This window comes from Ahaetulla prasina, chromosome 5 (assembly GCF_028640845.1).
Source record: "Ahaetulla prasina isolate Xishuangbanna chromosome 5, ASM2864084v1, whole genome shotgun sequence".
Classification (NCBI taxonomy): domain Eukaryota; kingdom Metazoa; phylum Chordata; class Lepidosauria; order Squamata; family Colubridae; genus Ahaetulla; species Ahaetulla prasina.
In genome coordinates, this window is record NC_080543.1 from 46876053 (window position 1) to 46893093 (window position 17041).

General features: G+C 35.5%; 1 protein-coding gene across 3 annotated transcripts in view; it reads left to right on the forward strand.

The window, feature by feature from the left end:
- GBE1 (1,4-alpha-glucan branching enzyme 1) overlaps positions 1–17041 on the forward strand; it is a 131109-nt gene that overhangs the window by 76013 nt on the left and 38055 nt on the right. For all 3 annotated transcript variants that reach the window (XM_058185134.1, XM_058185135.1, XM_058185136.1), the window contains exons 8-12: positions 4142–4257; positions 4384–4511; positions 6859–6957; positions 11869–11979; positions 12913–13084. In XM_058185134.1, coding sequence (XP_058041117.1) covers positions 4142–4257; positions 4384–4511; positions 6859–6957; positions 11869–11979; positions 12913–13084 — 626 coding nt within the window. The remainder of the gene's footprint in view (positions 1–4141; positions 4258–4383; positions 4512–6858; positions 6958–11868; positions 11980–12912; positions 13085–17041) is intronic.

The window sequence follows — 17041 nt, forward strand, 5'->3', positions numbered from 1 at the left end:
AATAATTTGCCCCATAATGTAGTTTGGTTTGGCTTGGTTTCTTTAAGGGGTTGTTTTATTTTTTCTTGTAGGTCAGCCATTATTACTGGTAACTATGCGGACAAGTCCATATAGGTTTCAATATGTTCAGCAGATATTTGCCATTGCTTATTTCCTAGGACTAAGAGAAACTGACTATCCAAAGTCATCAACTAGACTGCTAAGTCAGATCTCTCTCTTTTTCTCTCTCTCTCTCTGTTGTATGTATGTATATGTGTGTGTGTGTATAATTTTATTGCTTTTGAAACAATAGAAAAAACAAAAGGAACAATACACAATAATCATAAAAAAACCATAAGTGGAATGTTAGAATTACTTGCTAGCATGGTAAGGGTTCAGTTATTGCACTAATAAATATATACATTCACAATTATTACTGGAAACCAGGATTATATACCATTTTAAGAACCAGTAGTCATAAATTGGAAAGGCAGATTCTATCAAATTCTTGTTGGAGTTTTTTCAGATAAAATCACTTACCATTGATGCATTATTTCACCTGTAAAAATGTTACTTGTCACTTCCAAATTCAAAATCATAACTCTAGAGTGGATCTGTCCCAGGTGGAATACTATATTTACTCCTCTTTTGGAAATTTATGCTGATATCCTCCTGATATCAAGTATTCTTGGTAATACAAAATACGTAAGGATTGTCCCGGCATTTAAAACCATTTTTCTCAGTATTTTAATATTAATTTGTAAATGTCACCATATTTCTTCTTGATAAAAATGCTGTGGAGCCCTTGGGAGAATGTTCAGACTTCTGATACAATTGTTGTGTGATATCTTAAAAAAATATGTTACCTAAGTCTCTGAATCTCTGGAATCCATTATACTGATATTACGCATACAAATTTGTCCACATAGACTTTGAATATAGGGTCCAACAACTGTCTGCCTATGGAAATACAATTCCACATATTCATGGTATAATATTAGAGAACTGAAATTTTAACTGTCGGCTAGTGGGAAACTTGTCTGAGTGGTTTATTCAAGCATACAACCATGCATTTAAAATAATGTGTTTGTTACTCTTCTGCTACCCATGTACCAATTATGGTTTCCAGATCCGTTTTCTAAAAAGAGCTATTATGTTTAAAGAAAAAAACTATATTATGCACATATATCAAAATGGGATTTTGTGAATCTGTACAGATGGAAGAAATTTTAAAAAAGATAATAGTACTAATACTTCTGGCTTTTCTTGTGCATTCTAGAAAAGAATTCCATTTTTATTTTTCAACATATTTATTTTCCTAGAGATCATTCTTGGACTCTGTATTTTCTATGTCAAGCCAGGTACTAAAATAGCATAGTACTTCCTGGACTTGGTTTGGTGTCATAAAGTTTGACCTTAAGACAGAGAATATGGTTTCTTGAATAATACTGTATTTTTCGCACTATAAGATGCACCAGACCATAAGACGCACATTAACTTTAGAGGAGGAAAACAAGAAAAAAAAAATATGCCTCTGCCTCCCAGCATCTATCCAGTATTCATGTGGCTAGCATCCTTGCAGCAAATGGCCTAGTCAGCTTCAGCCGTTATCGCAGCCCCAGCACGTGGCTTGTCAGGGCTCTGCTCCATTGTGCCCACCATTGGTCAACTGAACTGAGCTGCTGGGGAACACTGGAGCCTTTGCTGCCGAGCAGCTGATTGGTAATTGAATTGGCCTCCCAGAATACTGCCAATCAGTTGTTCTAGGCAGTGGTGATTGCCACCACCACCTATCTCTACCATCACCATTCAATGGCAGCGATCAGCAACGGTGATCCCTGCTGCCTAGGACAGTAGATTGGCGGTATTCTGGGAGGCCGATCCAACCACCGATCAGCCACTTGACAGCAAAGGCTCCAGCATTGAACAGGGGGAGCAGTGACGGGGCATCAATCCCCTCCCCCCACTGCATTATTCGCTCTATAAGACACACCAACATTTCCATTTTTGGGGAGGTGCATCTTATTCTGTGCTTCTTCGAAAATACAACAGGGCCTTATTTTCTTTTGACCCCCGAAAAAACGGCTAAGCCGTCTTTTCGAGGGGTTTCCTAATTTTTCCCCCATGCATGTCGCCTGGCCGCTGGGCCGCTTCTTTTGTGGCCAAAAAGAGCGAGTGACGTGCCTCGCCTGGCTGCCAGGCTGCTTCTTTCACAGTCAAAAGGAGCAACCCACTCACCATGTATTGGTATGAGGCAGGGGAAGCGAGCTGGGCAAAAAATGTGTGGCAGTTCAAGCAATCAAATTTCTTTCTCTGTGTGAGAGAGACAGAGAGAGAGAAAAAAAGAAAGAGAAACAGCAGAGGGGAACCGGGTAAGGGGACTAAGCCTCCCCCTTTCAGAAGCAATATGCAGCCCCTCACAGTAACGAGAATTGCAGGCAATTCTGGAAGATTCTGGGAAGCAATTGTGCCTGCAATTCTCGTTACTGTGAGAGGCTGCATGTTGCAAAGAAGAATGAAGTGAGGCAGTGGGGGGAGTGGAGGACAAAGCAAGGAAGTGGGTGCAGAGCTGCCCCATGTGCCCTGCACCAGTTTACCTGAAAGCCCTTCAACAAGGCCATCCATGCCAAAACCTCACCCCCACCCCTAGGGCAGCCACATCTCTTCACTAACCTGCTTTCCAGCTCTGTTCTCCGCTGCACGTGCAGGGCAAGAAAAGTAGTTTATGGGACTACGGTTAAAAACAAACCTTCCAAATTCTCACAAGAAAAAAAAAAGATCTCATGAAGTTGGAAGTTCTGAACTACCATATTTTTTTTACCTTCTTTATTCTGTGTGTGTGTGAGAGAGAATATTTTTAACACCAAAAAGAAAATTACATGTACGTGTATATTTATTTATTTATTTTATTTATTTATTTATTTATTATTTAAATTTGTATACCGCCCTTCTCCCGAAGGACTCAGGGCGGTTCACAGCCAAGTAAAATGCACAATACATACAATTAAAATACTAATAAAAAACTTATTTAAATTGGCCATAATTAAAATTTGGAAGTAAAACCCATTTAAAAACCCATAACTTAAAAAACTAACCCAGTCCAGCGCAGATAAATAAGTAAGTTTTGAGCTCGCGGCGAAAGGTTCGGAGGTCCGGAAGTTGACGAAGTCCTGGGGGGAGCTCGTTCCAGAGGGCGGGGGCCCCCACAGAGAAGGCCCGTCCCCTGGGTGTCGCCAGACGACATTGTCGCGCCGACGGCACCCTGAGGAGTCCCTCTCTGTGAGAGCGCACGGGTCGGTGAGAGGTATTTGGTAGCAGCAGGCGGTCCCGTAAGTAACCCGGCCCTATGCCATGGAGCGCTTTAAAGACGTTCACCAACACCTTGAAGCGCACCCGGAAGGCCACAGGTAGCCAGTGCAGCCTGCGCAGGATAGGTGTCACTCGGGAGCCACGAGGGGCTCCCTCTATCACCCGCGCAGCTGCATTCTGGACCAACTGCAGCCTCCGGATGCCCTTCAGGGGGAGCCCCATGTAGAGAGCATTGCAGTAGTCCAGACGAGACGTCACAAGGGCGTGAGTGACTGTGCACAGGGCATCCCGGTCTAGAAAGGGGCGCAACTGGTGCACCAGGCGAACCTGGTGGAAAGCTCTCCTGGAGACGGCCGTCAAATGATCTTCAAAAGACAGCCGTGCATCCAGGAGAACGCCCAAATTACGCACCCTCTCCATCGGGGCCAATGACTTGCTCCCGACAGTCAGCCGCGGACTCAGCTGACTGTACCGGGATGCCGGCATCCACAGCCACTCCGTCTTGGAGGGATTGAGCTTGAGCCTGTTTCTCCCCATCCAGACCCGTACGGCTTCCAAACGTGTGTGTATAAATGATTCCCTTTCCCTTAATTATATTAACTTCATTTACCAAGGGTCTTTTTTATAACCAATTCAGTCTTTTTCCATTGCAGGTCATAAATGGGGGAGAATCATGCATGTATTTTCTGAACCATATCAGACAAAAAAAGTATTTATAAATGTAGTAAACAATAAAAATTAGTCTTATGGTCTTATTCTTTTATCAAAAACTTGATAAAATTGTGAATATAGAAACACTAGGAGTAGATTTATGTTATACATTAATACTTGGGATATGTTATTTATATTTCAGCTGGGAAGTTCTGAGATTTCTTCTCTCCAATTTAAGATGGTGGATAGAAGAGTATGCCTTTGATGGGTTTCGATTTGATGGTATATCATCTATGCTATATCACCATCATGGAATTCGTAAGTTTAATTTGTATATCAGTGACCATGCCACAATTCAAGTAATTAAGTGTTTCATCTGAAAACCTACAGTAAATCCTATAACTTGCACTTATGGCACTTGACACTTATTATTTATCATATTAGGTGAAGGCTTTAGTGGAGATTACAATGAATATTTTGGTATGCATGTTGATGAAGATGCAGTGGCCTACCTAATGATGGCAAACTACATGATACATACTTTGCATCCAGAATGTGTAACTATAGCAGAGGTAAATCTTAGATTACATTAACACAATTTCTTTGACTTATTTATCTGAAAACTGTTTTGAACAAATCATTACTCAGTTACAGTTATATTATATTTCAGTTTATTAATGCTTAAGCATGATGCAAGATTTGTTAAACATTTTACTAGTTGTAGAATTAAATATATGTTGTAAAGTATATTCCTGTCCAAGTGTATTCCAAGACAAATCCGTGGGTGTGGCCGCGGTGTGGCTCAGGCTGTAAGAAGCCTGTTATTAAAACACAGCTGCCTGCAATTACTGCAGGTTCTAGTCCCACCAGGTCCAAGGTTGACTCAGCCTTCCATCCTTTATAAGGTAGGTAAAATGAGGACCCAGATTGTTGGGGGGGCAATAAGTTGACTTTGTAAATATACAAATAGAATGAGACTATTGCCTTACACAGTGTAAGCCGCCCTGAGTCTTCGGAGAAGGGCGGGATATAAATGTAAACAAAAACAAAAAAAAATCCTACTGAGTTTAGACATACATCAGCAAGTATTTCTAAGATGCAGCCTAACTATAATATGATCATTACAATTGTCCCAAAAGTGCTTTTTCAGTTTCTGACAGAACTAAAGAAGCTTCTTGGATAAAAAGTGAAATGTCTTCAAGGAAAAACAAAATCCAGTTGCTTTTTGAAAAAGGACCTTTGGGACCACCATGAGTTGAATGACAGAATTTTCATAGAGATAATTAGAATTATAATTCTTTTAACAATGAACTTTCTCATGACTTAACTCTTCTATAATGTATTTATGACTTTGGAAACTCACTCTACTGCCAAAGCAGCTAAATTTTTATGTATCTTTGTAACAACAACCTTTATGAGGACCTAATGTTCCTCCTATTTCTAATTCATTATGACTATTGTTTGGTAAGTTTAATTCTTTGTCCATGAATTATATAAATAACAATATATTTGCCAGAATTACATTTAGAAGATATTGCTAGAATTGCTGTTATTACAAGTAAACAAGTACTTCTAGAAATCTTTATACTTTTTTATCTCTTAGTGTTTAGCATTTTTAACTGTTTAACATTTAAATTGTACTGGTCTTGGTCCTGAAGAAGTAATTACAGTGCATTTTAAACAAAAACTGGTGAAATGCAGCAACTATGGAATGTATTAAACTTAAAATTGTTTTATTGATTTTGAGGTTCTTTTCAAATAAAATGAGTCCATCATCCATAAGCCATAATAAAGTGATCAGGATTCCTATCTTATAATCTTTTTGCATTTTCTCATATACTTTTTTGTAAACAAGATGTTCCTTCAATTTATTCTAGTTAAACTGAAAATTACTTCAACTTTATTTTCTAGTGGGAGCCTCTGTACAAAATGTGGAATTGATCCACTTGCTTGTGGCAGAAATAAATTGAGAGGGAAGAACTATTGATATTATTCTAAATTACAAGTGGCTAGTGTGAATTTGATCTTACATGCAAGTGAAATGAATTCTAAAGAAAATGCACACATATAGTCTAGGACAGATTGGTTATAATACTATTCCACAAAGATTTGAATCATAACTTATATAACTTTTTAAAACTATTCTGGATACTTTCCAACAAAAGAGATCTGATACAGTTTTCTATACAGTGAAAAAAGATAAGTAAAAGTATTAATAATATTCCAAATCTAGAATGGGTCAACTCGCTCTGGTCAATTTTCTGCGGCCAACATGCTGTAGCCAACTTGCCATGGGACAGATAATTCAATGCTGGTAACTCAAGAGAGAGACAGATTGCAGCTCATCTCAGCCTTGAGAAGCTTCAAACCTAAAGCAAGACAAGGCCCGACACAATTTATTTGTCCCTATCTTGAGTTAATCCTGCATTGAATTGTCTCGTGGTGAATAGTCCTGGGGTGAGTCAACCAGGGCAAGATGCTGGGTAAGTTAGCTAGGACGAGTTGTCCTAGACCCTTCCAAATCTACTTCTGTTGTACAGAAGTATATTAATTATGAAGTAAATTAATTAATTATGCAATTAATTATTAGCAGGTGAAAAGACAGTTTGAATAGCCATCAAACTGTTGTCCTTCATTAGCATTTTCATTAGTTTGTATTTCAAATACATATCATATACTGACTAATGTTCACAGTATTTTGCAGTGTGAGAAAAAACTTGCTTTCATAATGTTTATGCCATAGGAATTGCAGATTAATGTATTGTGATTCTTTAATATTGAATTAGATTGAAAATATTTTCATTATTTATGACTGAATAGTAATTCTTCTGGCGGATTTCTTTCCTTATTTTCAATTCCAGATATTCTTATTTTATGATATTTCATTACTTGTCAACTAACTTTGTATAATTGTTCCAGGATGTGTCTGGAATGCCAGCACTTTGTTGTCCAGTAATTGAAGGAGGATGTGGATTTGATTACCGGATGGCCATGGCAATTCCTGACAAATGGATTCAGGTAAGAATGGATTCCTTCCATGCTTTGCCACATTTTTCACTCATACTTCCATTGGTAAAGATAAATATAAAGGTTTCCCCTGCCCATTCGTATCCGACTCTAGGAGGCAGAGCCAAGGGAGCCAGCATTGTTTTGTTTTGTTTTGTTTTGTTTTGTTTTATTTCTCAATCATATATAAAATAACAGGTAAAAGTATAAACATAATTTGGATACATGAAAAGAATAAGAAAAATGGAATATTAGGACAGGGACGGTAGGCACGCGGGTGCACTTATGCACGCCCCTTACAGACCTCTTAGGAATGGGGTGAGGTCAACAGTAGACAGTTTTACCTTAAAGTTTTGGGGGTTTGGGGAAGAAACTACAGAGTCAGGTAGTGCATTTTAGGCATTGACCACTCTGTTACTGAAGTCGTATTTTCTGCAATCAAATTTAGAGCCGTTTACTTTGAGTTTGTATCTATTATTTGCTCATGTATTGTTGTGGTTGAAGCTGAAGTAGTCATTGACAGGTAGGACATTGTGGTAGATAATTTTATGTACTATGCTTAGGTCAGATTGAAGTCTGTGTAGTTCTAAGTTATCTAAACCAAAATGTGGAGTCTGGTGGCATAATGTATTTTATTGCAAGCAGAGGAAATGCTTTCATGGTCATGTGGCCAGCGGGACTATATGTTGAGGTGCATGGAATGCTGTTACTTTCCCACCAAAGTGGTATCCTTTCTACTATATTTGCATGCTTTCAAACTTGGAGGTTGACAGGAGCTGGACCGAGTAATTGAAGCTCACCCCATTATGTGATGCTTGGGTCTTGATAGCCCAGCATCTTAACTGCTAGGCCATCATGTCCCCATTTTCCAATACATGTAATTAAATATCAAGTAATTATAATATGACACATGCGTCTATGAATTGGGTTTCCATAATTCAGACAAGAAAAATGTAGTAATCACTTACTCACTCCTCTGTTCTATTTTTTTTTTACCAAAGAAGGGAGAAAATGCCTTCTATATTTATTTAGACAATTTTCCCAGTTTGTGTTTTTAGCATCTAATTAAAACTCCATTTATTGGAATTACAGCTCCCATCATTCTCAGCCAGTAGTCTCAAAACTAATCTAGAAGCTTCAGAAAGTTATGCTTGTTTAGGATACTAAGCTTTGTGTCTCCAAAGTTCAATGTAACATATGACTAATTATTCTACAATTATATTTGATTGTTTGGCTTTTATTTTTGTGGTTTTGTGGACAGAATTTTGATAATCCTTACAGCAAGCTTAACTCCTAACAAAATGGAGATTAAAAATGTATCTGTTATGCACATGAAATTGTACAATGATTTTATAATACATTAATTGCATATTTATGAATCTAACACCTTAACTATTGCTAAACATATTTGTACAAAAAGCTTGCCAATGTTGCACTCTAGTGATAAAAACTAAGAGCAAATATTTTTAATTTCTTTAAGAACAAAAACAAAAAAGATGAATGCTAAACAAATTGAAGCTTTTCTTGGAGGTTATTAATGTTTCCATATATAGAAATAATTGAATTTTGGAAAAATTATTTTAGAAGCATTACTATAAATTAAGACATTGCACCTTTGTTTAGATCTATACTTACAAGCTTAACATAATAGTATGTATCTTGAATCAGACCTATATATAGGAGTGTAGTATAATAACTTTAAGTGTATCCTTAAATATTTATATCATTCTAAAGCACAATTCATTTTTAGGTCTTTAAACACATACTTTTGAAACAAATTGATCTATTTTCCTGTAGACAGAATATTTATTACAATTGCTTTAGGGTATATTTTCCCTATCATTAGCTAATTTCTTTTTGTAGTCTAAAAATGTTATCAGATGGTAGTCTAAAAATGTTTTTTGTAGTCTAAAAATGTTATCAGATGGCCTCAAAGGCATATTGCTAGTACAGATCATCTATTAATTGTAAAAAGACTCTCATTCTTGTGCAATTGTAAATTTATAAACCATTAACCACAGGACAAAAAATTTCATAATGTAATATGACTTCATTATGTCAGCTGATACTTGGGTTTGTTATCAACTAATTCTTGCAGAATAGTGGAAAAAGAAATCTTTGTCTTTTTCTCTTTATGTTAGATGCATCTTAAAGTTTTGGCATTGTTTCTTGTCCAAAATATGGATAAATTCTTATTTATTTATCTATCCTTTAATTTCTTCAAAGTTACATGAGACAAAGATGCTATTGTTTATAAAAAGGAAATTTTTTTAAAAAAAATAAGATGTGACAAAGGCAAATTGTCATATTACTTCTCAATAATGTTCCTATGTGATTCATACAGGATATTGTAAATTAAAGATATATTGTACGTGAACATGCTGTGGGAATTTAAAACAGAAAAATATAAAGTTTTGTTTCCTTTAGTGATTAAAATTGAAGATTGGAAAAGTTTGTGTTTGCCATGTGTCCTTGATTTGTAATTTTAATTAACATATTTCATATTTTAGCAGAATTTATATTCTATGTTTGTCTTCATTTGAATAAGATTTCCTATGTTTTGGTTTTAATAGCAAATCTGATTCTGCTCTGGGTTAACATGAGCTTTCACAGTTATGTTCATTGTATTCAGTGATGTTCTTGTGATTTCTGTTTTATAGGATTTTGTGGTTTTTTTTTTAACCATACAGAAGAACTCCATTCCTAATACATATTTCCACGTCTTATTTCACAGCTTATATTTGTGATAATAATTGCTCACTGATTATTCAATTTTCATCAGAATTCTGTAATGCTTGCTAGATTTAACAATTTAACTCATATTTTAGCACAGAATTTGCTGGCACTATGGTTCCACCCAAGTACATTAAGACCATTCAGCTTTATCTAACTCGCCAGGAAATTATCTGTCCCACACTTGAATCCTTTCATCACCTTTGTATTATTGACTAATTGAGGCTTCTAGTTATTCAAGAAAAATAGAATAACAAGGGACTTTGGAGGTCTTCTAGTCCAACCCCCTGCTCAAGCAGGAAACCTTATACAATTTCAGGCAAACGGTTGTCCAATCTCTTCTTAAAAACCTCCAGTGATGGAGGACTCACAACTTCTGGAAGCAAGTCCTTCCACTGATTCATTGTTCCAACCATCAGAAAATGATTTTGAATGATGAATTTCCTTAATTCTAGGTTGCTCCTCTACTTAATTAGTTTCCATCCATTGTTTCTTGTCTTGCCTTCTGGTACTTTGGAAAATAAGTTGACCCCTTCTTCTTTGTGGTGGCCCCTTAAATAGTGGAACACTGCTATCATGTCACCCCTAATCCTTCTTTTCATTAAACTAGACATACCCAATTCCTGCAACTGTTCTTCATACATTTTAGCCAGGGGTGGTATTCACTTACCTTCACTACCAGTTCACAAATGTGAGCGCACACAGGGCCTTTTGCACATGCACAGAGCGTCAAAACATGGATAAATGGTATGTGATTATGTCTGGGTGGGTGGGCGGAGCCACCTGTAGCCACCACTACCGGTTCGCTCGAACCAGATAGAACTGGCTGAATACCACCACTGGTTTTAGCCTTCAATGCCCTAATCAACTTAGTTGCTCTTCTTTGCAGTCTTTCTAGAGTCTCAATTGGCCTAAATGTGGAACCTTACTTTTCTCATCATTGAATTTCATTTTATTAAACAGGGCCTAGTGTTCAAGTCTGTCAAGATCCTTCTGGATCTGAGCATATTTTCTGGAATGTTGGCTATTCCTGCCAGCTTTGTATCACCTGCAAATTTGTGAGTTCCCCTTGTATCCCTTAGTCAAAATATCTTGGGGTACCCCACTGCGTACTTCCCTTAATGTCAATGCCATTCCATTAAGAACTACTAGGGCTGGCCAAGGTAGCATGCATTGCAGTAGTCCACGCAGGAGATGACAAAAGCATATGTGACTTTGCACAGTAAAATTAAATACATAATTAGCAATGTCTAAAGTTCTCTGTCATCATTTTGACACTGTAATGTCAGATTAATTCAATGTGGTATTTATTGTTACTTTTTATTTGCACAATGCTCTTCATATATTGAATGAAGATGAATATATGTGTCCCAGAATAATGTTGCAGGATCAAATCTGGGTCGGTCACCGGGATCAGAAATTTAGTCTTCCAAGCTTTCAGACCATGGTGGAGCCCATCCTCAGGGCGCTTCTCTGTAGCAGAGTGTGTGCTTTGGGCTATTCTGTGTGTCGTATTTATATTACCTAGTACCTAGTTGTGTGTGGCTTTTTAGTTGCTGATTGGGGTGCTGATGGCCGGCTATTAAATTGTTGGCTTAATTTTTTTCCTTCTTTCCTTGTGCTGCCAAGCCCTCGCCTCCTGAGTACTTGATAAGCTTGTGGTAAATCAGCACTCCTGTTGATCAGCTCTTCCTATATTGTATGCCATAAAATTAAATACACAGAAATAATTTACCGTATTTCAGTTAGAGCTAATACGTTAATCAAAGGATTATGCAGCATTGCATAGCAAGAAACAGGCAGATAGAATGGTGAAATTGGTGTTTAATCAACCATAAAAGTGATGGCATATAGTCCCTACTGTTTTACAGAAATAGAAAGAAAATGAATTTAAGATACGCATAGTTAATAAGTTGTTTGCAGACATTTTGGAAGAAAAATAATGCTTTACTTCAATTGTTATGTATATTAAAAGGTAAACTTTTTCAAGACAAGCACAACTTTACTAGTAACTTATGAAAAAGTCCTCCTTATGTTCTTGGCTATGATAGAGGCATTATTATTATTTTTTTTGAGGGAGGGAGGATTTTTCTTCTGATTTTAGTTTACAACAAAGCAATTTTTCGAAGATATCCTTTTCAAATATTAAGTAGGCCTGACTTTCTTTGAATTATCCATTTTCATTTTCAGATCATTAAGGAGCGTAAGGATGAGGACTGGGACATGGGAAACATTGTGTTTACTTTAACAAACAGGCGATATGGAGAGAAGTGCATTGCCTATGCAGAGAGTCATGATCAGGTATTGGAACAATTCAACAGTTCATGTCCACAACAGTTAGAATTAGATTGCAGCTATCCATCTTTAAAATATAAAGGAAAAAAAGAGAAAAAAGAAATATGAATTACATTTTTTTTTTTTAAAAAGGTTCAGTTTTTAAACACAGCATTACAGAAGGCCAGTACGTATCATCTGTCCATGACTGAAAATCTGGAATGACATTCTAGGGTTTTTTGCCTATTGTAAAAGAGTTATATGTTTTGTTATGCTCCATGCTTGACAGATGTATAATTCTTCAAATAATAATATATTCCAGATGGTTTGTATGTGGTTCAGAATCAACTTTAAACCGTATTATTCTTCCCAAAAACATGCAGAATAGTAGTTAAGATTCAAGATTCAGTTCAATGTTCAGAGAACCAAGTAAGGTTCATCAGCCAATCAGTGTCATATTTCTTACACAAGCAGAAGGCAATAATTCTCCAGAAATAGGAAATCAGATGAGTGTTTCCAACAAGGTTATGTGAATCAGAGATGCCTCAAACAAGGTTGCAACCCTCTTTTTTAAAAACTTTGCAAGTAGAACAGACAACAAGACAAAGACACTTAATGAGGCTCTTTGCCAAGTAAGATTGTGCCTTGCTGATTGACACACAAATGACACAAACTGTTCTAACAGGAATGGATGAAAATCATGTGAATATAGAATGAAAAAATACACCTTTAGGCAGGATGAAGTCATTAGTAAGGCATAATAGAAGATAACAATCATGTATCTTTAGTGTCAGAGTTCAAAGTAAAAAAAAAACATATATATTACTCATAAATAGGGGATACCATATATATATATATTCCTTTATAAGATATCCTTAATTTATGTCCTATAAAACATTAATATCATAAAAGGTTTTTTTTCCCCACCTCATTTCCTGCCTCATTTATTTATTTACCAAGGCCCTTGTTGGTGATAAGACTTTGGCTTTTTGGCTGATGGATGCAGAGATGTATAACTATATGAGTGTTCTGTCACCTTTCACACCAGTTATTGATCGAGGAATACAGCTTCATAAAATGATACGACTCATTACTCATTCTCTTGGAGGAGAAGGCTATCTCAATTTCATGGGTAAGTCATTTGGGATGTTACCTTCTGATTTCCTTCAGCATAGTACACCTTGTGATGGCATTTTCTTTTACAAATTGGACATGTTTATTGAACTTAGTTAAAGGCTAAAGCATAGTATGATACTGCACATGTATAATGAGGATTTCCATTAATTTCTATGGATGTTGCTCCCTGTTGAGGTGATAGTCGATAGCAATGTAATTATGATTATAATTCATAGACGGTTGATTGTGCTGCATAATTGACCTTGGAAGAGATTTGTGTTTGTGCTATTGAATAATTACTGATCTATTATAATGTTTTATTAGTTTTTACAAATATGAGGCAAATTAATTTAGAGATTTTTGTAACTCTCTTACCAAAGGCATATGGTTTGGGATCTTGGTGTGCTTTTTGGTAAGTAAATAAAAATGTTCCCACTTTTATGACTGGATAAGTAACTATAACTAGTGTCAAATTTGAAATAGATTTCTTAAATTATATTTTATCCAGAACAATATGTGGGCTAATATTAACAACTAGTAAGAATAAGAATAACTAGCAATTTCATAATTCTCCTTCATGTTGGCTAACTATATTTGGTTATGAATCTGAACATATGTGCTTGACTGTTTCTGCTATTTCTGGCATTGCTTACATTAAAATTTGTGCTGAAGGAAGCACAACATTCTGACTATTCTGTAGTTTGTCAGAGATAAACAAGTTCTTCAGAAACAAAGTTATAAACTGAAGGAATTTCTTCTGCCTTTCTAGATGTCTAAAAGTATTAATTTACATAAACATAAAGCAAAAATTGTTTTAATTTTTATATTCTCATATTGTGTAATTCATTTTTACATCCTGTCACTTCTTATCAGCTTCAAGAATAAATTTCTATATGGCTATTTGCAGATTAGGCAGAAAAATATATTTATCCTCATCAAAGTACACATGTAGATAAGTAGTAATTTATGAGCTCTTCTCTCTCTTTTTCCTAGTAAAAACAGTCTGACTGCCCAAGTCTTTTTGGGGAAGATAGTCCTTATTTTGTAGTCATTCAGTTGATGCATGTGATATATATTGGGGCGCTAATGCTATTCAATTAAAGATACAGTAAAATGACTTGTTATTGCCTTTTAAATGAAACTTGTACTAGATTATTATAAGAAAGTATTCTCACAATTTGTCCCAACTGCTTACTAGATTAATATTGGAACGCTGCTAAGGACAACATGTGATTTTATTGTGGCAGGGATTTAATTTTATATACCTGTGTAATAGATAGGAACCAAATTCCTGAAAACTATGTTTGATATCAATTGTGGAAATATAATTTTTGAAAATATTCTGCCTTTCAATCTTGGCACAACTAGATGAACCACAAAGAGACTGTTATGAATGGTATTTAAATCAGCTGACTAGTCTAGGAAAGCCAATTTAGGCAATATATCAAAAATATTTTGTTGGAATAAATTATTCTCTAGAGCAGAGGTGTCAAACCCACGGCCCACAGGCCACATGCATCATGTGCTGGCCATGCCTACCCCCCATTTAGCAAAGGGGAAAGATATCACGATACGTCACGTGACAACAACGTGACACCACGAGTTTGACACCCTTGCTCTAGAATGAGCAATACTCTATCTAAATTAAGAAACAAAAACAAAAAAGTTCTTTTTAAAAAAAGGCATACAGGATCATATAACAAAATGAAAATATTAATGAAAATGCTGAAACTGTAAGAATAGGGTTAGTAAAACTGAAAATCAGTATGCTTTGCTACAATAGTGAAAAATAACAAAAATGGGCTTTTCGGCAACAAAAGGAAAATCAAGAAAGCATAAGTCATAACTGATAAGATAAGTATGCTAGAAATGGTTAGTGGACAAAGAAGAAGGGGCAAACAAAGAACATGCTGGCTTGATAACTTCAAATCTGATGCAAAGCTGAACATCCAACAACTGAAGCTGTGCTTGACAGGATAGCATGGAGATTACTTTCCTATAAAGTCACCAAGAGTTGGAGACAACTGAATGGTTAAAAAAAAACAAAATATAGTTTGTGATGCAGTATCCATACTGGTTATGGACAGAGTTTGAAGAAAAGTAAAGAGGACCAATATTTGTAAATATTTTGACATTTTATTGCATTTTCCTTATTGTACTAGTGACAGTTTAGCTCAGCAATGCAATAAAATTTAAACAACAAAGTAAATAGAAGGAAAGTGAATTGGAAGGTCAAATTAAGCAACATTATTTTCCTGGCATAAAGTGCTAATTCATTACTTTCATCACACATATCCAATTTTAAAGGAGTATTTTTGTTTTGTTATTGTGTATTGCACATATCATAGTTTCATATTTGAGCACTTTCCCTGCTTTTTATTTCTTGAAATTGCAGTTTGTATTTTTGAAAAGAAAATAATGATCATTTTGTTGTTCAATGAGCCATTAAATATGTAACAATCTTGAATATATAATGTCTTATGTAGTTAAGTTGATTGCTAGAAATTTTGTTCAAATCTTATGAGTTTATATAATTATCGTGTACTTTAAAAGCTACGTTTTATAAATCAACTTTTCTGAACCTACTCATATTCAGAAAAGCAAATTGCAGTGAAACACATTTATCACATATAAGCATTTTTTGGTGCTCTGAAATGAGTCTTTATAATAAGTTTATATTTTGATTTTGTATGTATTACTGACTTTGTTCATAATACATGCTGAAGAATACAAAGCTGTTTATTTCTTGTGTTTCAAGCACAAAGAACTTTTCAAGATAGGCATCCGGCCTAGAATTTGATCTCATCAATTTATGATCACAGATTTATGTTCAGAAGAGGGATTTTTTTATAGAGGTCCAACTTTTCATTTCAACTGTGAGTGTTCTGAATAGTGTCTTCATATTCTAGACTAGACAATGTAAGTAAGTCTAATGAAACAAAATATGACTTTTTCATAGTCAGAATCATATGTAATCACAAATTATTTGCTCCAGTTCCAATACACATTTTCCATTGCTTACTACAGTCTTCTCATCTTTTTTCTCTATCCAGCAATTGGTCTAAATCCACATATTTAGGTTACTCATGGGCGTGTGTGTGTGTGACGCTTCTATGCGTGCACAGAGACATCCGGGTGGGTGGGCGGAGTCTCCCATCGCCGCTAACGGTTCACCCAATCCGGAGCGAACCAGTAGCAACCCACCACTGAATGTTACCTATATGGACAAAAAGCCTGCCAGACTCATTTCTTAATTGTGATGGGAAATAATTAAAAAACATATATAGAGGGATTTTTTCCCCAGTGAAAACAAGATTTCTTTCAGTGAGTTAAACCTTTTTTCAATGTTATAAAAAATTGCAAATAGATAAGCAAATAAGTAAGCCAGAAATTTTTGAACATGCTAATTAAAAAGATTTTAAAAACTAATGTACAACTGAAATAAGAGATGTATCTTTTGAGTCAAATGGACAGACAGCTGGAAAATATCATGAAACTTTTTATAACTTTTTATACTATAAAAAACTCCGCTGAAGATGTTACCTAGCTTGGTAATGAAACATTTGGAAACCAACCCAGAAGCTCAGAGAATGAACTTTTACTCTCAGTTTTTATACTGTCTATATGGCAGCAGTATTTTATATGGTCAAAAGTGGAAAGGTAGAGCATTACTCACAATGGAGGAATGATTGCTGAAGATGAGAGATCTTGCTGAGATGTTTGACATATTTTTTGTACTTTCGTCTTTTCTCCTTTCTATTCTTTATTTTATATTTTGTTAGCTTTTATCTTTTTAAAAAAAAAACTTGTAACAACATTTATACAAAAAATATAAGCTTATTTGCCCATGTATAAATTTGTAGATTTGAAACTTTTTTTTTAACTTATGGGACCTGATCCAGATTTGATAACATAGATATAATTAATTTGGAGGATAAAAAAAACCAATCATATTTGATGATGAAGTAGGAAA